The sequence below is a fragment of the Limanda limanda genome, chromosome 1, assembly GCF_963576545.1.
Source record: "Limanda limanda chromosome 1, fLimLim1.1, whole genome shotgun sequence".
Taxonomy (NCBI): Eukaryota; Metazoa; Chordata; class Actinopteri; order Pleuronectiformes; family Pleuronectidae; genus Limanda; species Limanda limanda.
The window spans coordinates 28,375,349-28,397,861 of record NC_083636.1 but is presented as its reverse complement, the minus strand read 5'-3'; the positions used below and the strand labels follow the sequence as shown (position 1 = coordinate 28,397,861).

The 22,513-nt window shown below is 41.2% G+C and overlaps 3 protein-coding genes across 3 annotated transcripts; all 3 read right to left on the bottom strand.

Annotated features, from left to right (window-relative positions):
* Positions 1-1,671: 1,671 nt before the first annotated feature.
* dipk1b (divergent protein kinase domain 1B) lies at positions 1,672-6,251 on the bottom strand. Its single transcript, XM_061080440.1, has 5 exons — positions 6,183-6,251; positions 5,174-5,308; positions 3,214-3,321; positions 2,820-2,996; positions 1,672-2,484 (listed from the first exon to the last, which is right to left on the bottom strand). The coding sequence occupies exons 1-5, from the start codon at positions 6,249-6,251 to the stop codon at positions 1,672-1,674; spliced, it is 1,302 nt and encodes a 433-aa protein (XP_060936423.1).
* Positions 6,252-7,932: 1,681 nt separating this feature from the next.
* Positions 7,933-10,873, bottom strand: mrps2 (mitochondrial ribosomal protein S2). The gene is made up of 4 exons (XM_061072421.1): positions 10,812-10,873; positions 10,492-10,608; positions 10,283-10,403; positions 7,933-9,373 (listed from the first exon to the last, which is right to left on the bottom strand). Exons 1-4 carry the CDS (start codon positions 10,834-10,836, stop codon positions 8,827-8,829), a joined length of 810 nt encoding a protein of 269 aa, XP_060928404.1. The 5' UTR covers positions 10,837-10,873; the 3' UTR covers positions 7,933-8,826.
* Positions 10,874-11,233: 360 nt separating this feature from the next.
* On the bottom strand, positions 11,234-20,855 carry ppp1r26 (protein phosphatase 1, regulatory subunit 26). The gene is made up of 5 exons (XM_061076279.1): positions 20,599-20,855; positions 14,149-17,365; positions 12,162-12,276; positions 11,947-12,035; positions 11,234-11,863 (listed from the first exon to the last, which is right to left on the bottom strand). Exons 2-5 carry the CDS (start codon positions 17,295-17,297, stop codon positions 11,824-11,826), a joined length of 3,393 nt encoding a protein of 1,130 aa, XP_060932262.1. The 5' UTR covers positions 17,298-17,365; positions 20,599-20,855; the 3' UTR covers positions 11,234-11,823.
* Positions 20,856-22,513: the final 1,658 nt, after the last annotated feature.

Below are 22,513 nucleotides of genomic sequence, written 5' to 3'. Positions count from 1 at the left end.
GACATCCCGTGATGGACGCAGGAAGTGAAGCGTTTATCCTTGCCACAGTGCGCAAAACGCATGCAACGCGGAGACGTGCGCTTGGTCAGCGATCGCTCTCTCCACCGACCGCTACAGGCTTCAACGTGCGAGTGCTCGGGCCCGCCAGTTCTACAACATAGCCCCAGTTAAGAATATTTCCTAAATCCTGAATGTTAAGGAATTTTTGATCATCTTCACACATTGCTGTATATGCCACCATATATTTTGTATATTGTATATTACAAAATATCTGTACAGGAGAATAGTGCCTGTCTAATTCCACAGATACTCCTTTCTCTCTCTAAGCAGCACCAAGGTCAGGTTAGAGGTTGTTGAATAACAGGAGAGAAAAAGGCTGTGCCATTCTTTGACTGATCAGTTTCTGCAGACACTGTATCGTCCTGAGCTGCCTCATCTTGTCCTGTGTCTCTGGAGTATGACAAGCTTCCTCTCTGTGCAGCACTGAATGCATCTTGCTGACTGACGATTTTCCTCTACACTTATTTTAGTTACCCGGTTTAAATAAATACAATCTTAATCACAATCTGTGGAACATTTCAATCAACTAAACTTTATTCATGGATTCAAAGTTCATACCTTTTGAATTGTCTCTATTTGATTTCCAACATGTCCATCAGTGTCACAGCACCAGCAGGGACATTTCAATATTTGCATTGTTCAATCCATCACTGAATCTTACCTCTGCCACAGCTTCATACTCAATTATACACATGAATCAATAATGTTCCACTTAGATTCACAGTTACAGTACAAAAACCATCATACTCTGGCACAATTTGACACTTTGTATCTATAGGGAATATCTACGAAACCCCAAATTATCCAGTATATTTTAAAAACCAATTCTTGACAGTCAGAGTTTCACCAAATAAAATTAAAGGCATTGCCCTGAGATTTCTAAACAGATGAAAGTGCTGCTTAAAATAATGCTCAGGAAGAAAAATGAAAAAGAAACATACTAGGGGTCTTATGAGGTTTAAGGGAATAGATCAGCTTCCTCTTTTGTCATATTGTGGATTCCAGGGACGTGCACAGACATTTTGAGGGCCCACTGCTCTAGCATGAAAAAAGGAGACACCCTGACCCCAATTTGCTAGTGTAAGCTAACATATTACGTAGATACGCTCAAAACACAAAATCGTATCTATGTTTAAAGTCATTTACAGGAAACTGTAGCCTAACACAGTCACCTATCGGATTACAAACCACAATATTGAAACTTTGAAAATAAACTAAAAAAAAATGTCTCTACGTTATTCCCTAAAATCTTTTATGACCTGATTATATCTCACTTCAATATGGTCAAACTTTAGAAACTATTGAGACGACTCATATCTATGCATCTAAAATAAAAATTAAACATTTCTGTTCTCCAGGGGGCCAACTCAGTTAAAGAGGGCAACCGGGCAGTTGCCCATGCAACTTAAGGCCTGTGCTGTGCACGTCCATCTGAATTCATTAGTGCACAGCTTCCTGTTATTCACAGTCAATGAAGGGAGAAAATATATTATAAATTGTACATAAGTAACCACCACCCTCGAGAATGTTTGGCACAGTTTCACGAGAAAAGAAAACGACTCATGTTCATGTTATGATTCATAGTGCAGGCTGGATGATCTCAGCCTGTTTTCACGAGTACTGCGTGTTAGAGATTTTCTTCCACAGTAACGTCTTCAGGTTGTTGAGGACCAGCGAGTGATGCACCTCCATCTGGCTCGCCAGGCCGCTCAGCGTCACGCAGGTGCGCAGCTGCTTCTCCAGGTCTCCGCGCAGGTCTGATGGCGCCCCGAACAGCAGGAAGTCCTGCAGTAGCACGCACACCTTTGCGAGATTGGGCTGCACGACCTCAGTGTTGCACTGCTTCACCAGCCGATCGCAGGTGGCTGTGCAATCCCGGCCGTAGGTGCAGTCTGCGTTGGTCTCGCACCGCCGTCCCTTCAGAAACCCCCGCACAACCGCCTCAGACGCCACACTGTGCAGGTTGACCATCTTGCAGTCATATTTTGCGTTGTAGCCCACATGTAGTGGACTGGCGTCACAGATAAGAAAACTGCCGTAGGAGCCGTGGAACACCTCCTCCACAAACTCCAGCAGGCCTATGGTGATGCGAGCTCTCAGGGGCCACGTTGGCGCGAGCCAGTGGTTCAGGCCTAAACTCAGGGCCTCAGGGACCAGGGCCTGCAGGTAATGAGGCACCTCCAGCCTGTAGAGGGAGCTGTGGCCCACGCGCTCCGTCACATACAAGTCTCCGCAGAAGCCGAGCAGCTTGGGGGTGTGCTCCTTCTCCTGCAGCGCCACCATCAGGAGGAACTCGTTGATCTGGAGGAGAGCCCAGATTGATTTGGCCTCGGCTAGAGTCACTTTGCCATCCTGGTTGATGTCAGCGAGAGTGATGACCCTGTCCACCAAGGTGCTCAGGGACGACTGATCACCAAGGTTCACCTGCAAGAGGGGGGTTGATACTGTCTGGTTACATATGTATTATTCATGTTTTTTTTTTTCATATTTACTTTAAAACAAGATGTCCAAAGTCATCATTTATGAGAGATACAGAAGATTTCTTCCTACTCTTTTTTGGAAGAAAGATGAATTCTTTATCTTACTTAATATTGATGCTATGTTTTATTCCTACTTCTTATGTTGCTGATGTCTATTTTGTGATATTTTTGTTGACAAGTGTTTTCCATTTTACCTTTTTTTTAAACATTTGAAATGATCTGAAATTAACTAAACTGAAATTAAGGTGACAGATTATAATCGCTGAAAACCAAACAAACCTTGAGGTAACTGTGCAGCATCTCTTTAAATTCATCCATGGAGGTTCCACGTGTCGGTTTGTCGAACAAGCTCATCTCCTGTCGCAGCACAGAGGCCGGAGCCCCATCGATCTTCACAGGATCCTCGATACCGCACTTGATCAGAACAGGCCTCTCATTCCACACTCCACTGTACACCTGCACACATAGATATGTGAGAAAACAGGATTCTATATGCTTGTATATGAACATGAAGGCATCAATGGAATACAATTTGAATAAGCACTCAGGGACTGAACAGCAAAGCCAAGAAAATCAACATATATTTGAAAATTACTTCTTTAGCCAAAACCTTTTGTGTGGGTGTGTATGTAAAGTGTTTGTGTGTGTGCGTGTGTTTGTGTGTTCATTATACCTGATGTGTGGAGGACGTGGACATGCAGTGCTGCAGGGTCAGAGTTCTCTGGTCACACAGAGCCTTGCAAGACGAGCCCGATATGATGCCCCTCCTGTAGTGGTCACACTGCAAAGCAATGTCAATGAGGAATGGTTATATAATACAATCCACAAATTATAACAAATTAATCCAATGTTTACATTAAGTATTTAAAGATTTCTGTTTAATCCTATCCTCACTGTGTGTTAGCATTGTGTCAGCTGTGGTGTGACAGACTTCATACAGGGGACTGAGAAGAAGAGAGGAGTGAGCAAAAAGTGGATTGATAGTGCCGGGCAATAAAGCTATATCCATTATTAAACTATCAGTGAAGTGCATTAGCTCAGCACAGCCTGAAACATGGGAATCCGGCAAAAGTGAACAATCTAACACTTCATCTAAAAACAGACAACAGGAGAATTGGAAAGAAAAACCAGAAAAGTGTATTTCCAGCTCTTCTTTTAAGATCTTTCCATGGACATTAGATCAAGTTTCACCGATGCTTCCCCGTGTTACCTCTGTTTCTTAGTCATGTAGGTCACTCATTGTGGTTTTCAATGTGGAGTATCCTGTGCAAGCTCTCATCCAATGGGCACGTTGCTTTGCAAAGTAAAGCCACAATAACTGAACAGAACATTAATGCCTTGATCCAATCCTAGTAATCCACACCAAAGAGGTAGCGTGCCCCATAATGCACCTTCCCTCCTCGAGTCCAGTGCATTTTCATGACATGTCCATAAAAATACAAACACACAAATGTGGAACTTCACATGCAGGCACAAAAAAAAACCTGTTCGTCAGTGTCTTATTAAATGTCAGTTCCTGTTCTGTTCCCAGCAGCTGAAAACTCTGACAACAGCTGGACACAGCTGGAGAGCAGTGAAGCTATAAGGCCGTTTCTTTACCCAACAACTGAAGGACATGCATGAAGGAAGAGGTCAACACACCCAACCCCCTACTGTCCCTTCTGCTCCAGAAGACAGACTTCCTGTCCAGTCGTCCTGATCTAAGATCTTCCAACCAACACTTGGTAGTTCCTAAGTCAAGACTGGAAACTGAGGAGATGAAACTAACCCGTTTTCAAATCATTGCTAGAATACATGTTTTGAAAGAAATCTCAAATGGTTTTAATGGATATTGTTTGGTTATTTTTTACAACCAAATGAGAAAAAAACGCAAGATCTCAACCAAAGTTTAAAAACATCACAACTAAAACCAGATGCTATGATAATAATATGAGGCTATATTCAGCTGCTACTAATGATTCATTTGGCTCAGTAACATAACATTTCATCAATGGGGCTATTTTTACCCTCATTGAGAGTTTTAATCTCTTTTGAGATTGTTGAGAGCCATCCAAACTAAGCTAAACAATACAACAATACCAAAAGGTTCATAAATCCAATCAACACAACATCGACTAAATCAAACCAATTACAAGAATCATGAAACACATCATATAACAAGGATTTTAAATCACCAAGGGGAGGGTAGAGTTGTTTACAGAGATGATCTTCACTGGAGAATTGGGTGTGGACAAGATTCTCTGTTCGGACAACACCGGAAACAATACGTTTTGACGATGTTTCCTGTATAGAGGATCTCCTGCTGTGTTGACATTGGCTCCCACATACATTCTGCAGACTCTATACATGAGGATTGGCTGGAGAAAGCCTGCGGAAAATGCGGAGCCTCTCACTCTGACATTTGCGTTCTCACATACATCCACTCCGGAGAATGTCCACAGGATCTCCAGTGTTCAGTGTTTCAGACAAAAGCAGCTTAAGACTGCAGTGTTAGGAAAGATTGCAGCCCCCTAAAAAGGTGCATATAGGGGATATATGCAATGATTTAGTTACTGGATTTGTGGCCCTTCTGATACGGTCACTTTCTTGTCACCATTGTGCCGTGAGCGTCAAAGTGTTGAGACTGTACTTACGATGACCATATGGCAGACATGCCCACGGCAGAGTTCCGAGTAAGAGGCGTACTGCATGTAGATGACCCAGCTGGCGACCAGGATGCCCAGCCATGCCAGGAGAAGGTACTTCACCTTAAGGGCCGGGAGACGACTCTTCGGAGGGAACCAGGGGCAGGAGAAGAGAAAACAGAAAACGGTGAGCCAAGCGAATGTGACAGCTGGTTGTAGAATCAGGACGACAAACGCAACAGCGCAGTGACCGAAAGAACAGCTGGTGTCTTGACCTCAGGATACAACCAGTATAGCCGATGATGGAAAAAATATATTAAATAAAAGTACAAGTCAATCAGAGCAAAGAACATATTACATTGCAAAGTCCTGCTTTCAAAAAAGTATTATTTATAAGTGTCATTATGTACTTTGATTCTACTGTATTCCCTGATCTGACCTAATTATAGTATGTATTGTGGTATGGAGTGATCGTGCTCATATTACTGTCACACATGTTTAGTGATCTGTCACATGTTAAGTGTTTTATTATAGTATGAAAATACAGTACAACGTAGGTTTTCAGTTTAACGTAATAAAGTACAGAATAACTTACAGAACAATCAAAAGCTCAACCTTACGGTCACAACATTTCTTTTGCCTACAATGCTCAACATGATAAAAAACTCTTTATTACATCTGACCCTTGACTCATTTTATGTAATAAAGGTACATGAACATTTTACACGTATTTAAATACATAAAGTTTCCGTTTCAGGCAAAAAAATGCGAGTTATTTTATTTCCAGCTGTTCTTGTTTTAGTTGATTAATTTTCTTTTACATTAAATATCATGTATTGTATTGATTCCTTTCACTTTTGCTTCTGCTATTTCGCAAACGTTACTGTTTCTAAGGTTTCGACCTGGACTGAACTGCCCATGCACACAGATGGTGGGACACACATGCACTGCAGTGGACCCTCACAACAACACAACCACAACGTGTGACACGATCCTGGTGCTCCCACACAGACAGTACCTGCAGGCCTTTGGACAGAGGGCAGAACAGCACCAAGTGCAACAGTCTCCTCACCGCCCTGGGCATCATGAGGACGCGTGCGTGTGTGCGTGGAGGCAGAGAGCAGAGATCACATCCTCACATCATCCTCATCATCCTCATCATCATCAGCAGCAGCAGCAGCAGATCCACACCAGTTACACAAATAACCTCAAAAGGACGCGTGTGATTATGAAGCCATCATGTTTCCTGCACCAACCCACACACACACATCCAGGATCTCAACTCCTCAGCACCGTGTCCTCATCCATCCCTTTCTTTCCTCCTCAGACGTGAATCATTCGCAGCAAAGACAACACCGATCATGATCGCGTCCTTGAAACGGAGCAGTTTGTGATTCAGGATCCATCTGCTGCAGGGAACTCTCTCCGGCGTAGACAGGAGGAAATGAAAAAGGACGAGAAACGCCTTGAGCTGCGATCGAGAGAAAATCCGTTAACGATGAAATCTTTAAATCTGAGAGGACATTTCTGCGGCTCAGACACGAAATCTCTGTTTCCCAGCGACTCATCACTGCGCCGCTGCTTTAAAGGGGAGGATGCGGGAGCTGCTTCTTTATTCTGCCGACAGAAATCTGCTCTGTGAGTGTGCGCGCACGCGTGTGTGAGCCTCATGTCCCTGTCTCTATGTGAGGAATAACACATGTCAACAGCACACCCTGTCTTACATATACTGTATTTACCTCCTGTTGTACATGGAGGATTTAAATAATGAGCATTAACAGGACACACTTATTTTATTTTGCTAAAAAAAACAAATAGGCCACTTGGTGAGTTTCAGTTTTGTTGACATTTGAATATTTGTCCCCTTTTGCCGTGTAGGTAGACCTGTTAAGCCCACTAACAATGTAACCACTTAAAACGTGTGACAAACATATGACAAATTAAGACAAATGAGTTTAAAGAGAAAATCACATGTTTTATATTCTTTTAACTTCTTAAAACCAGTTAAATCTATGACAATAGAAAAGTATCTGTACTTTTCAAACTATCACTTGACAAAATGTATGACATTTGAATATTTGTCCCCTTTTGCCGTGTAGGTAGACCTATTAAGCCCACTAACAATGTAACCACTTAAAACGTGTGACAAACATATTACAAATTAAGACAAATGAGTTTAAAGAGAAAATGACATGTTTTATATTCTTTTAAATTCTTAAAACCAGTTAAATCTATGACAATAGAAAAGTATCTGTACTTTTCAAACAATCACTTGACAAAATGTATTAAATCTTAACTAATACCCCAGAGGCCAATAAATCAAATACTCAATGGCAAATTTACATACTCTTGCTGAGCTCAGAGTATAATATTAAAAACCTTTTACTGGGCTCGGTTTTGAGTTCGAAAAGGAAAATAAATGATTTATACGCTATTAGCTTTTTCTTAAAATCTGTAAATTTCAGTCATCGATGCATTAATGTGTACTTTATAGTTGCAGCTGGTAATGGAAAGGCTTATTTTATGTACTGAATTTATTGCCATATAGCTTCTAATCCCCCCCACAGGAATAAAAGTCTTATCATAATCTTTGATTAAATACATTATTTGAATGTGGATTGTAGTGGAGTACATGAATAAAGTAGCAGCTAATTATAAATGGATAAAAGATGATTGTGGTTAAAAAAAAAAATCCAACAGTGGCATGAATGTTGATTCACCAGAGGATAAGAAATTACTACATTGCAGTCAAGAGCAACAGTTTCCAATTTATATACACACAATATGCATTTATTAATTTAAAGGCTTTGACATTTTGTTGTGACGTGTTGCCACACATACAACAATGTTTGAAATGAGTCCATGTGTTGCCTTGTATTTACTGGGTTTAACCTACAAGCAAAGCCTCATGGGTACAAGACATTGGAAGCATGACAGGAATATTGTGACTAGAGATGAAAATATAACGTAAACCAGGGGAAGCACAGGTCTAATGGTGACTGGATTTCAGTAAGAATAGTAGAATTATTCATCGTTTCCTTCTATATGGGCTTACTACATCCTGTGTAAGAAGTGCACCAGTACATTTAGCTTGGAGATCTAATAAGCATGATGAAGATAACTAAAACAATATGTACAATATGTGACAATAGAAAATCTGTTTCATATTATGTTCTATTGTTTAAATAGTTGAGATTGTGGTTATATTGCAAATCCTTCCATCTGATTAAACACTGGTATGTGGTTGATTCTCAGATTGATACTAAAATCCAAGGTCAGATTGGTGCTTCCCTAATGTAAAGGGGTTTTAGTTAATAACATTATGTTCTAGAGCTTGTGAGTGTGAATATGGCAGTAACACAAAGAGCTGCCTGATTTTAGAAGTCAACAGTGATGCACAACACAATTATAACTTCACAAATCATCTGCAACACTCATCTCTTACACGTCTGGTATGGGGAAAACGAGGAGACGCCCATGAAACGGAACGGATTCATTTACGCAACTTCAGTCTTTATACAAATACAGCACTGGCTAATTCAACTTGGCCCCAATCACCAACATCAGAGCTTTCCTAAATATAGATGATGAATGGGAGCAGCAGCCAGTCTTAACTCAATAATACACATGAATTAATGTCTCTTGTATCAGGAGATATGATGTCATGAGCTTGGCGTGGAGGGAGCTGCCAGGCTGTGCACCAGCTCCATCTGCCTCCTTTTGTCTTTGGCCCGGCTGATGGTCATCTTGAATAACCGACAGTACAGCTCCATGGCAGCCAGAGTGTCGTCATTCCCAGGCACGGGGTACGTGATGAGGCAGGGGTTACAGTTCGAGTCCACCACACCCACTGTGGGAATGTTCATCTTGGCCGCGTCTCTGATGCCCACGTGCTGCTGGAACACGTTGTTGAGGGTGGACAGGAAGACGATGAGGTCTGGCAAGCGAACGCCTGGGCCGTACTGGATGGGGGCGTTGGTGAGGAGACCCCCCTGCCAGTACCGCGTGTGGGCGTATTCCCCGCAATCCTGAGCGGTGCTCTCCACCAGGTGGCCAAACTGGCGGCGGCGGCTGACGAACAGGATGACGCCGCCACGGTACGCAACGTGGGCAGTGAAGTTCAGGGCTTGCTGAAGGTGATCCACAGTCTGGTCAAGATCGATTATATCTTGTTCCAAACGGCAGCCGTAGAGGTAGGGCTCCATAAGTCTAGATATTGAGGGAGAGACAGTTACAGGAAAGGTCAACCGCGATCAGAAAGACAATTGGTAAAGTGCAAACCTTGCACAGAACAGGGAAGAGACCAACTGCCTTGTGTTTATGGGTTGAAGATTTCAGTTATTGACTCCAAACAAAAAGGATTCTGACATCTGGACGTGCATTTGTGTTGGGTTAGATCTTATTTATGTGATTTAGCATGTTAATTTGTTAGGAGAACTGATTTTTTCATATTTAAGATAAATATACTTAAAACTTTTAACAGTGAGTATGTTAATTTCAACTTGAAATGTCCAATTTAATAGTTTAGGCACTGAAAAAAAAATATCCAACCATAATAATTACATGACGTTTATGTTAATTTGTCCCATCCCTTTTGGTTTTATTAAATGTCAGGACTGTGTACAGTACAGTAGAAGGGTTTAAATAGGATACAGATCCACTCTTAAATTAAAACTCAAAGTTGGCACAGGAATATCAAAGTGATGTGTTTATTTTTAATAGATGTGCTGGATGACAGAGCAAAAACAAGAAAAGTATCAACAATTATCAAAGCTCACTAGAGCTGAAACAATAGTTAAGTCAATCAAAACCATTTTTAAATAATAAACGATTGATCGAGACTTTCCCACTTCTCAATTGTGAGGACTTGCCATTCGTACTCTGATTATCTTTAGATGTTTGACTGTTGTTGGACTAAATAAGCAATGTTAAGAAACCATTCATACATCTTAGACACCAGAACAATAATTTGTCAAACTAAATAGTTAGATCAATAAAACAGCATCTGATTCTCTGAAGGTAACTACATGGTAAAGTAAACAACCCGCACACCTTTTGAACCAGCATCTCAACAACAGGGATTCACTTTGATTACAACGTGTGTAAAGTCAAACCGACCTGTGCCTGCAGCCTTGCTTGTGTCCGAGATGAACTCGGGCGTCGAACAGGTCTTTCACCGAGAAGAGCTCAGCCACACGGAAGAAGTCCGGCTTGTCCAGAGGCAGGCTCAGGACCTTTTCTGCAGGAAAGAGACATCACATTGATGTAAATCTGAGGGACAACACACAGATGGTTCTCCCTCATCCATCCCTGCTCCGGCGACTCACCGGACACATCGTCGTGTACAGGCTGACGAGCTTTAGCGGACGCAGCGGTGGCATATTGATGTCCACCACACGAGTATCCGGTGGAAACAGCTCGCAGCTGCCGCAGCCCCACGAGTCCTGAGCAAGAAACAGACATCTGACGTTAACTCGTAACCAGGGAGCACTGACAGCTAGCATCTCTGCTAGCTACTCTGCTACTGCTGACGTTAGCTGTCAGTCTCTAACCGATAAATGCATACAATCAAAGCTACAGGTTTGCTAGCTAGAGATGTGAACTGCACTCACAAACAATCAGGAGACACTGAAGTGTTTGGTTTTACCTTTGGTCAGTGCTCGGGCAGCCATGCTTGCAGGAGTCACCTAGCGCGGAAGGTCAGATTCTTCGTCTTTATCATTTCCGGTTTATGGAGGAAGTCAATCAGCGTTAAAATGAAGTACCGCTACCTACTGTCTAGGAGTGGAACATTTTGTATTTTTCAATGAAAACTACTTTTGTTTCATTTAATCAACCTTGTTTCAAACAATGTAGTGGATTATTTAACAAACATTTTTTGTAATTCTATAATTGTCTACTGAAGCTTTCTTTCAATGATTCTCTATTAAATCAAAAATGTGAAAAATGGCGTGCTCGACAGACCTCATACCTTCAGTGCTCTCACATAAACGTATAAGATCTTAAATTCATTAAACACAGTGTTTATGAATCTTACTTGTTAAGAACAACTTTATTGAAAAACTTCATCACAACTGGAAGCAATGCCTTAATATTACAGAGCTATAAAATGTATACAAATGTTAACGTCAAGAAATAACTCCATAGGAACATGTTTGGCAATAAAGATGACATATTAAAGAAGTTCTACAAACAACAGCTGCAGTGTGAAGATAAACCCATGTCATCTATGGCCAATGACAACCCAGTGGGAATTGAATATATAATATATAACAGCATTTAACAAAAATACTAAGATTCTGCATATTAGAATTTACTTTTTTCCTCCAAAACGAAATTCCCTTTATTTGCTACATAAACAAATTATTTAACTTGAACTTTTTTTCCCATGTATTGCTGCGAATTTGGACGCTCTACTAAATGTATAACGTGTGTAACATTATAAACAAGGCATTAATCAAAATAACAAAAAAATGGGACATTGAAAATAAAGGGTATATTCCAAAATATAAAACTTCCATTAGTCCGGAACATCAAAACTAACAACAAACTTTCAATAAACTAACACTTGATTGAAGTACAAGGTAATTATCCAACAACTTGCAGACTGTAACATCAAACATTGTTCTACATGCACATTTTGAATGCAAATTAAAGTTTTATTTGGTCATGCGTTGCTTGCTTGGTGCTTCACTTCTCCTGCAAAAAGATGGAAATGAACTGAGATGAAACATTATTGTTCTGTTTGATAGTGATCACTCGCTGAAGAGAAAATCCCATACCTGTCCACTGGAACGAACTGCAGCTTTCTTTTGACGCCCTGCAGACGCTTTCTTTCCACCACAGGTATACTAACGAGAGAGGCTTTCCCCTGCAAGCATTGTGAATAACATATTTAATACTTGCAGTGGGTCAGGACGTTTTGATGAACATCTGGCTTCATCACGAAAAAGGATACAAATGGTGAAGCTTCGAAGCTTGTTTTATTTCATTGTACCTTCTTATAATTTTCAGACAGGTTCTTCCCGCAGAACATCGTGCTTCTCTCCTCTGTGGTGAGAGCTATGCAAGGTCTGATGGTGATGCCAGGGTCAATGGCACTGGACAAATACCTGGGCAAGGCAGAGCAGGACAAGCATCAGACCACTCATTAATAGCAATCAAATACTGTACTTCATTAAAGCATCCATCTTCAAGTGGAAGTGCTGCAAAGAATCAAACTATATTAATGAAGACGACCCGCTGCTATTTGGATCACACTCTTTATTACACAGATGCACTTAAGACACAGCAAATTTTTTTTCATTTGAAAGAGAAAATGAAAAAAAAAAAAACACTTCTTACAAAATATTTACAAAACCTGGCAATGCACAGCATGTTCGGTAACTTTTTTTTTTTTTGATAAACAAAATAAATATCCTTTTTTCACATAGGAATTTCAAGAAAACTTTAACATGACAAAGAAATGAACACACTAAATATTAAGTTGAGCAAAACAGAGAGAAGTAATAATGTGGCTTCTGTGAAAAGTGGAACACTTGAGTCGTAGAGGTATCAAGTCCAAGACTGTTATAGTGGCTTACGTCAACAACTGAGCTTCAACTTCCCATCTATAAGTTTAAAACCATACAGTGAACTAAAGGCACTGTTTCTAACAAACAAATGTGGGGTAAATTCATTATATCTTCTGTTTATCTGAGAATTGACACAAGCTTGTTCCACTGCAATAGCTCTGAAAAGGGTGCCTATTACGGGTCAAGGGTCAATGAAGCTTCTTCTTATGTACAAAAGTTAGGATTTAGTGAATCAGATTTGTATACAACTTTGTTTTTACAGTGGCAAACGGGGTGTTTTTACTAAAGATGTAAAGATCTGGATTTAGGAAAATTTGAACGAATTTTGATGTTATTCAAGATTTTATTATTTTATTTTAGCGACATTATATTGCTGCATCTACATATGATATCCAGAATAATAGGGTTATGGTTTGCTATTAACAAATATTGTCATTATTGTCAGTGACTAATTAGCCAATTATTTTGTAAATCAACTGATCCATCTTCTATTCTAAGGAACGTAGTAAAAAGAGGCAAAAAAGGCCCAAGGTGATATCTTCAAATGTGTTCTTCCCCTTTCCCGACAGTTCAAAAGCACATAATTTAAGCAGTGTATCATACTTTGATGACAAAAAGGAGCAAACTTACATTTGAGAAGATGGAACCAGTTTTGAAAAACACATTAAATATTTTATCTTCTTTTGATCAATCAATTTTTGCAGGTCTAATCATGTTTCCAATGTACAAGCCCCTCCCCCCTGCTTCTTAACCACCTCAGTCATGAAACCAAGCTGTGTAAAATGTGACATTTGTAACCATAATATATATATTTGTATTCTGGGTTTTATTGAGATACAACTAAATAGAACATTGATAAAACATGAACAAAAAGACTTTTTAACTTTTGCACATAAAAGAGTCTTTAAGTTTAGATATCACAAGTAACTCATGTATGATTATGAAATGACTGCACATTTTTTTTCTGATTTATAATTCAAGGTTTTCCAGTGACACCTAAAAAAGATACCATCCTTACTTTAAGCATTTTGGACTTTTCTGACATGTTATTTTCTGGATCACTTCTTTTGACATTTTTTGCAAGAAAGTATTGTGAATTTGGATTGTAGTTCTACTCATGCAGTCTGCCTCTTCAGTCAGTGTATTGCTTTTCAAAGGCTCAGTGATATGGATCAACCTCTGGGCAAAAAAACATTGTAATAATGGTGCCATTATGTTACACAGCTGTATAAATGTACAAACACATAAAAAAATGCCTGTTTAGTTTAATTGTATTAACCAACATTCCCTTAAAGTGTATAAATGAATAGGCTTGATTGTAATGTATTTGCAGGGCACAATCAAAAAAGTAACTATTATAGAAGCTGGATTATGATGCAATGGGGGATAGTGACCAAAGGAAATACTTACAATGTGGAAAAGCCCTGCTTCTTCTCTGGATTTCCCCTGTTGACTGACTCACAATCTGGCTCATCTACAAATTCTTCCTGTTTTCTTTCTAGGTGCATTTCTTTATCACCTATCTTCAATCTCTTGCCTTCTACTAGCAAATCTGTTGTCTCCTTTCCCTCGCTCCTTTCCCTGCTTCGGACCTGGACATGGTTGGTCCTGTTTGATTCCAGTTCAACAAACACACTCTTGTCCTTAGGCATATGCACCATACTCTGCGTCTCTCCTTCTAAAGGGCAAGGTGAGCTGTGGCCAGGTGCCTGGCTCTGTGTAAAGGACAACCTGGGTTGCTGCCTGGGAGAGGACAATAGGTTCAAAACAGGGGATCTGTATGTGGCATTAACAGTCTTTTCTGTAGTCCAGGTGAAGGGTGCTACGCTTGTCTTTGTGGAGGACCAAGCAGAGACTGGAGTCTTTGAACTGAGGTGGATGCCTGTGCTTTGATATGGTAGAGGTGCTGGTGCAGTCTTGCTGATTTTAGATGAGGTGATATGGAATGGTAGCCGACTGAGAGTCCTTGTGTCACTAATTGGAAGTCCCAGGCTCTGACGCCACTTGATTGACTCAGAACGAGAATGGGCAGTGCTGGAACTCAAAACCGGTTTAACTCTCACCAGCTGTGGGGCGACTTCCTGGACGTCACTTCCTCCCGTGTAAGGCCACCTTTGCTCAGTTCTAGCAGCCCCTGCCCCATCTGCTGGCTCCCAAAGACTGGGGCTACAAGACTGGACTGAGGACAGACGTGACTGTGCACCAACGGTTGAGATGTCTGGCACCAAACTCTGTGGTGCTGGAAGAGACTGTCTAGAGAAAGGGTTGGTGATACTTTGTCTTGGAATTTCAGCCAGCTGATTTTCCTGTTTGATATCTTCTTCTCGAAGTAGGCTACAAACCACGACAGTGCCATTCCGTGATACATCTACGTCTTTATTTTTCACTGCAGTCGGAACTTTGGCCTTTTCAGCCAGAAATCTTCTTATCTCTTGCTCAATGCTATCGTCGCTGTCTACTGAAGTACTGTCTTCCTTTACCTCAAGAAGAGTGTGAGAGTTGTGCAGCGACATGGAGTCTTGACCTTCAGTCCCTTTCAATGTCAGTGTTTCACCTCCATGCACATCCTGCTCGCTACTTTGATCAGTTTGTTTATGTTGAGAAAAGTTCTTCTGACTCAATCCAGTCGTATCTTTCACTTCATCTTTAATCTTCTGTACTTTCTTCACAGCACTGCGCTTAGGAAAAGGCTCAGGTTTGGACTTTTTGGTCTGTGAGGCAATTGTTGGCAGTGATTCTTCATCATTAAGGCACATCCTTGATTGCCGCTTCAAGTCTCTTGTCTTTTTCGTTGTCTTCTTTTTTGTCTTGAGCAGGTCTTTTATGGCAGTGTCTAGGTCCTCGTCACTGTCAAGTGAGCTGCTTTTATCTCCACTTTGTTCAGTCTTATGTAATCCAGCTATTGGGTGAGTCTGACTTCTGTTGGAAAACATCAATGGGCTCAAATCTTTTCTGTGATCAGGTAAAGATATCGGGGCTGTTACTGTAATGTTTTTATCAATAGCTGACATGTTGGGATCGCTACAGTTTTCCTCTTTGATTTTTCTTCTTTGTGTCAACGACATTCTTGAAGATTTCGTCTGGGTTGCAACTTGTTTTGCTTTCCCTTTTTCTGGTTCATTCTCACTTTGAGGCTCTTGGGTAACAGTGGAGCAAGGTGGCAGCTTGTTAACTTGGGCCTTCTGCTCAAGAAAATTTCTGATCTCCTGCTCAATCCCATCTTCACTATCGATGGAGCTGTCATCACTTTCCTCATCTGGGCAAGTGTCGGGGGTTGAAGACGTGGAGGGAGATTCAGTAGTGGCACAACTGCCAAGGTCAACACTGGGATGGAAGACTCCGGGCAAAACAGTTTTCGAAATGTCCAATATTGCCTCAGCACACATGAGCTCTGCCGTTGTGGTCGCCTTTGGGGGAGCAGGTGTAGGTTGATCTTTAAGACATTCCACTTTAAATGAAAGTAAACCATTTCCATTACCTTTCTGGTTCTCTGATAGTGAATTCTTGGATATAAAAGCAGATGGAGGTACAGATTTCACTTCTTTCTCTGTTCTGGTCTTCTTCTTCCTCACTTTGGGTTTATTCATGCTTCCAATGCTTGTACTTCCAACACCTGGTATGAACGGCTTACTGCAGGGATCTTTTGTGTTCGTGAATGGTTTCAGGACACTCATCTCCTTAAGTTGTTCAAGTTGGTAGCTGCGAATAGCTTCTTCAATCCCATCATCGCTTGTGGAATCAGACTCCCCTTTGATTGCAGGGAGATTTAATTCTTCCCCTATGTTCTGCTGCTCCATTTTTTCTAGCTGGTATCTTTGAATGGCTTCTTCGATGCCATCATCACTACTGGAATCATTGGAGTCTTCTTCCACCTTTATTTGGAAGGCTGAACTTTTGGTCATTGTAGTTTTATCAGAATCTAATGTCTTCACAATATTGTCGTTAAGGGAAGCTTGGTTTTTGATAGCTGGTGCTGTCAGGGTTTCGACTTTGAAACTGTTTGGATAGGGGTCGCTTGAAAACATGAATGTATTAATGTCAGAGGTCTGTTCAGAAACATCAGGACTAGCTGTATTCTTCCTCTGAATTTTGGAAGCTTGGAGAAACGTGGAACATGGGTCTGCTTTGCGTTTGTTATCACCCTTTTCTTTCAGGTATTCCAGTATTGCCTCCTCAATTCCTCTGTCCACGGAACCATCACTGTCGGAATCACTGCTCTCAAGGTTGATTGGGGAGGAAGCATCAGCTTGCTGGGTTTCAGTGGGACCTTTAATTTTGGATTTGACTCCCACATAAGAACCCATTGCAACCTTGCAGACTTGGGAATGATCGTCTTGTCCTGATAGCACATTTCCCTCAAGCTCGTCACCCATCTCGAGTGAGGACTGGGTGCTCCTAAGGCTCTCTATGATCATCTGGACCTTGTCGGAAATAGGTGTGCCTCTGGTGGACAACTCAGGGTCAGAGTCATTGAAGCACTGAAGGCTATAGCCTCCAGGTGGGCCACATGTTCTCCATTCCGTTGTCACTGCGACAGGTGGCACATTCATCAAGTACATTCTAGTGTAGGGTGAGGTCCTCGACCACTGGAGTGCAGCTGCCTCCGATCCCAATCACATCGTTCAATCTATGAAGAAAACAAAAATATTTCCAGGAAGGTCAAAGTACATTCAAAATAATCATCTTCATAATATATATTTTAAATCTGTCCAGGTTACTTTTTTCTGTGTTGACAAATCAATTAATCAACACGTTTTTCAGCCCCAAAGCAAGGCTGTTATATTGGTGCTATTATAATATCTGATATCATTACCTCCCTAGATATTCAAGTAAATGAGAAAAGAGCTATGTTCCTGCGAGTCAGGAAATTGAATTAATGGAATAATGCCTTCATCAAAGGAACGAGTGACAGTGTCAGTGATCATAGATCAAAGGATACTTTGATGTCTCAGACAACTTTTAGACAGTTGCAGGAAGCAAGCTGCACACATTAAAAAATTTCTAGGGAGGAACTTTCTAGTTTGTTATAACCTCACTGTGCTTTTACAATTCGTATATATATATATATATATATATATATATATATATATATATATATATGTAATGAACTTTTGGTATAGTGCTATTGATTAGCACTAGTGCGATAGTTACTCCCAATGTTTCATCGCCCAACCATGAGGAGTATTGATGCTTTAGAGGCATTTATTGTGATATAACAAAGTGTTGAGGTGCATCAAAACTCTTACACAGCGGGTAAAATTATAATTACAAAATTAATATTACAGATCAAACTATTTATGGTAATTAACCTAAAACCTTATGAATTTTGAAAAAGTATTCTCAGAGATTTAGATTAAGTAAAAATGCAGGGGCCAAAGTAAAGTTCATCTTATTTAATAGGGTGCATGCTGCAACAAATGAGCAATAATGTAATTACCGCAAAGTAATTGTCACAAAATGAGCCAAGGAACCGGGACCCCAGGTCAGTTGTCCAATTTGTCCACTGATCCCGCTTAGGGCTTCCCTGAGGCTGTGACGTGAACATTAAAACCATATTTTGGCAGCCCAAATAAAACAACTGTGTTTCAATATCATATTCTACTGCACCCAGTAATGTGATGCCTTTTCTATCATAAGTCCCTTAGACCCATTAGTTGTCTAGTTGACTGGCATTGGGTAATACGCATACTTTTACTGGTTGACATAGATCCATCATCTCAGTAGTTAATTTAACACATGTTCTCTTTCTTATATTGTTTAGGTTGGTAAATAAACAATTTATAGGGCGAGGGCTCAGTGAAACCCCCCAAAAGAGCCCTAAAGCTCCCCAGACTCCTCAATCAATTTTAGAGTCATATATTCTATATCTATCGAGCCTGACAGGCATGAGGGAAACAGTTTGGATCAATAGAATGCACTAATTAGCTAATTAAACCTTCACATTACTGGTAAGATGCTGTAGGAGTAGGAACTGAAGTTACAGGTTGCCTTGGCTTCTTCTTGTCTAATTACTGAGTTTATTTCACAAATCAAACAGCTTTAAATTATCATATCTAACTTGTCTTTGCTATATGAATGTGTAGTTTTGAGGTACTTGTGTAATTACTTAAATGTTATGTTTCTTTACATTCATGTTGGATGGAAATGTTGTACCGATATGGTTTTACATTAAAACCTATTAACTTAGAAAACAATGTAGTAAATAAGTAGCTCATTTTTGACTTGTGACCCCTCAAAACAACACAGCCCCTGAATTCTCTCACCGGAGCTGCTGCTCAAGGTCATGGTAGAACTATTCAATGATTATAGATGTGTACAGCAGATGTGTTTCCTTCTCCTCTCCTATTAATCATGTCAACCCCCCCCCCCCCCCCAGATTCATCTTGTGACCCCCTGGATGTGCCCTACTGTCTATGGACGGGCCTCATGTTCCATGGTTGCAACTACTTCTCTCCACTTTAGTTCAGATTAAACTATAGTTTAGTCAACTAGGCTACGATTAAATTGTTAAAACCAGCTCCATCTCAAACAGCTACTAGACTCTTACAGACGGAGGTTGGATTTACTGCCAACAGTATTCACAAATAATAATATCAGCTAGGACATTTCACCAGATTTTTTCTGATAATACAGTTAAGTTCTGCACTTTGACTTACATGGGCTTTCTAAATGTTAGTACTTCAACTAAAGTAAAGGATACAAGTACTTACCTCACCATTGTTAATGACACTATCTGTCTTTATATCAGCTACTTTATTGCTTTTCACCGTCTGGATTTTGTTCTTGTAGATAATAATTTGCTGTTAAATACAAGTTAAACCAGTTAAACACCTTCTCTAGACTGCAGATGTCTGTTAAATGGTTCAGACACTTATCACCATGTGTTGCACATACATTGAACAGATGATGGACTTGTCCTGTGGAGCATGAACCCAGTAGGATTGGGACACTGTGAGTTAACGTGATGCGTTCAGAACCAGAGTTAAACCGTGCAGCAGCCCCCACGAACACGCGTGCTATCGGGGGGAATTAACCCGGGCGAGGTGTCGTTTTGCTGCGATGCTTCAAGGTGTAGCTACATCCACCCCTCCCGGGTCAGGGTGCAGGCTGCAGGGACAAACAGCCACAGACTGCGGCCGGACACTGAGTCACTACATCTCCAACCACAGCCTCGTCCCCGGGCTGATGGAGCTGGTGGAAGGATGAACCAGGATGTGGTCGCCGCAGCCGCCCCGCTGAAAAATGCCGTAAAGGCGCATCGAGCGAGCTAAAGTGTAGCATCGAAACCCGAGCCCCCGGTCAGACGCCAACTTTGTTTGACACATCATGTGTTTCAAAGAAAGTTTCTCCAGACCTGCCAGCATCAGCGGGCACCATTTACCATCTATTACATAAGCGAAACGTGTCGCTGCGAGCAGTTCCCCTCCCGAAGGTTTTTCCTCCTAGCTACAGACAAACCCCGGCTGTCCCCGTAGCCGCCAAGCGGCAGACAGTGCACCGCTGCCCGGCGTGAGGCGCCAGGAGACTCCGCAGAGCAACCATGTTTCTCGTGGACGGCCACGGTTGTCAAAACCCGATAAATTCGCTCTGTGGCGCCGCTAAACTCGGATTAAATACCCACGGGCGTGTTGAAGTTAAACACGGAGGTGCTTTACACACGAAAAGGGAAGGGGGAGATGGGAAAACGTCGGTGGGGAGAACCGCGGCTAGTCGGTGACTTGAAAGACACAAGCGGGCCTCCCGGCTGCTGCAGCCCCGGCATTTTCTCCGCCGAAGAAAGCCTTTGTATCTGGCCACAGCTCGCACTCCCAGCCCCGGCTCTCCCCCGCGGGACGAGACGGTGCACTAGTCCAAACTTACCCGGTCAGGAGACACGGAAGGGCCGCTAGAGAAGGAGCGTGGCCATAGTCGCGACGGTGGAAGGTATTTCGTGAAGCCGTCGAGGAGATGTGTCGGTGTCCGTCCGCAGCTCACACACACACCGCCTGGAGCTCACCGCCGAGTGCCCCCTCCTCCGCTCCCACTGCCGGGCGGACCAGTTTCCTCCGGAGCCACAGTCAAGCCAAGCCTTTCAAATATGGCACCGGGGAAATATGCACACTTAACTTCCTATTTGACGATATTCTGCCCGATTTCAGTACAGAAAACCATCTTTATCGTGTATTCATCGTGCATTAAGGCACGAAGGAGGTTTTCTGGAAGCAGATTTTCGTGCAATAAGCGTTAAAATATTTCCCCCATTGTATCCAAGAGCAACGCCTTCCTATTACAAAGTTTCGTCTCGCATCGCAGAGGAGTTTGATGAATTTCTAAACTCAAATTCATGGTCTATCAACTCTGGAGTTCTACTGGAATAAAAAACCTGCACATTTTAAAAACTATTTTTCTGATATTTAGTTGAGGTTCTCCCTAAAATCCGCTGTATAACTTGTCCCTGTTATATCTGTATTATGCTCCTAAAACATGGGAATAATGTCCCCACAAAGTCACATGACATCCATTTGGAGCCATTCATCCCTCGATTTCATATTACACCTAGGGCTGCAACCATAATGATTGTTTCATCATCAGTTGTTCGAATTTCATTATTTTCTTCATTAATGATATCTAGGAAAGGACAAAATACAATGAAAAATCCCAATTATACGTTTTTTAATTTTTATTTTGTATGGCTTTTTTCAGACCGACACCCTGAAACCCAAATATATACAGGTTATTATTACTTAAGAATATGAGAAGCAGCAATTCATCACATTATGCATTTGGCTTGAAAAACAACAACAACGACCCATCGATTATCAAAATATGTTTCTAGCCTTCAATTTATGACCTAATCCGGATACACCCAAATAAATCATCAACACCCTTTCATTTTGTGCACGTTTTAATTAGATCCCAGACAATACGAGCACGACAATATAATTCAAATATCGTTCCAGGAAGGAAAATGCATCATTATTCCTCCACTTCATGGCACATTCTTTGTCGCCAGTAATTGGTCCATGCCCTTGAATTTAAATGAATATGCCATATCTATATTGATTCTCTTTGCAGTGTTTACTAAAGCACATCTATTGAAGTAGGGGCACTTCAGGATGCACAGCTGTAACATCCTCAGCATAACTCTTTTAGGAAGGCTACTTTACATCTGGAGGTTAATTACAAAGAGGTGCTTTGGCAGATTGAAACCTGTAAAATATACTAAATGACGATGCATTAGCCAGATATCTTTCATCGTGCTCACTGCAACATGCCCCGGAAGCGCTGTACCTTGGACCCTGGAGCGTTGCCATTAGCTTCAATAACAACAACATGGAAATCCCAGAGGATCCAAATCAAGTTGAATGCATCAACACAGACATTGGAAACTGCGTTCAAAGCCAGAAAGCTTGTGAGCCGGGATATTAAACATTCACTGATTATGATCTTCATTGGAATGCTTTACCTGCTCTGCATGAGAAATGTCACATGTGACGTAAATGCCTCTGACCTCGACTAGACACCTTTTAATCATTTGACTTTTGCTTTTTTGCACAAATTTGACTTCGTTGACTTGATTTGATGAGTTTCCATAAATATTTTTTACTACAACACAAGTGAAGGTTTCCTTGTTTGTCTTGAAACACCAGCAGACACACAAGCACATTATATGGTAAAGACCAAGAGGAGCACTTGTGTCAAAATTAAGATCCTGCATCATGATGTGTAATTTATAATATATTATGAAATATAACATATAGTACATCTAACGTGTTTATTAGGAAAATATTTAACT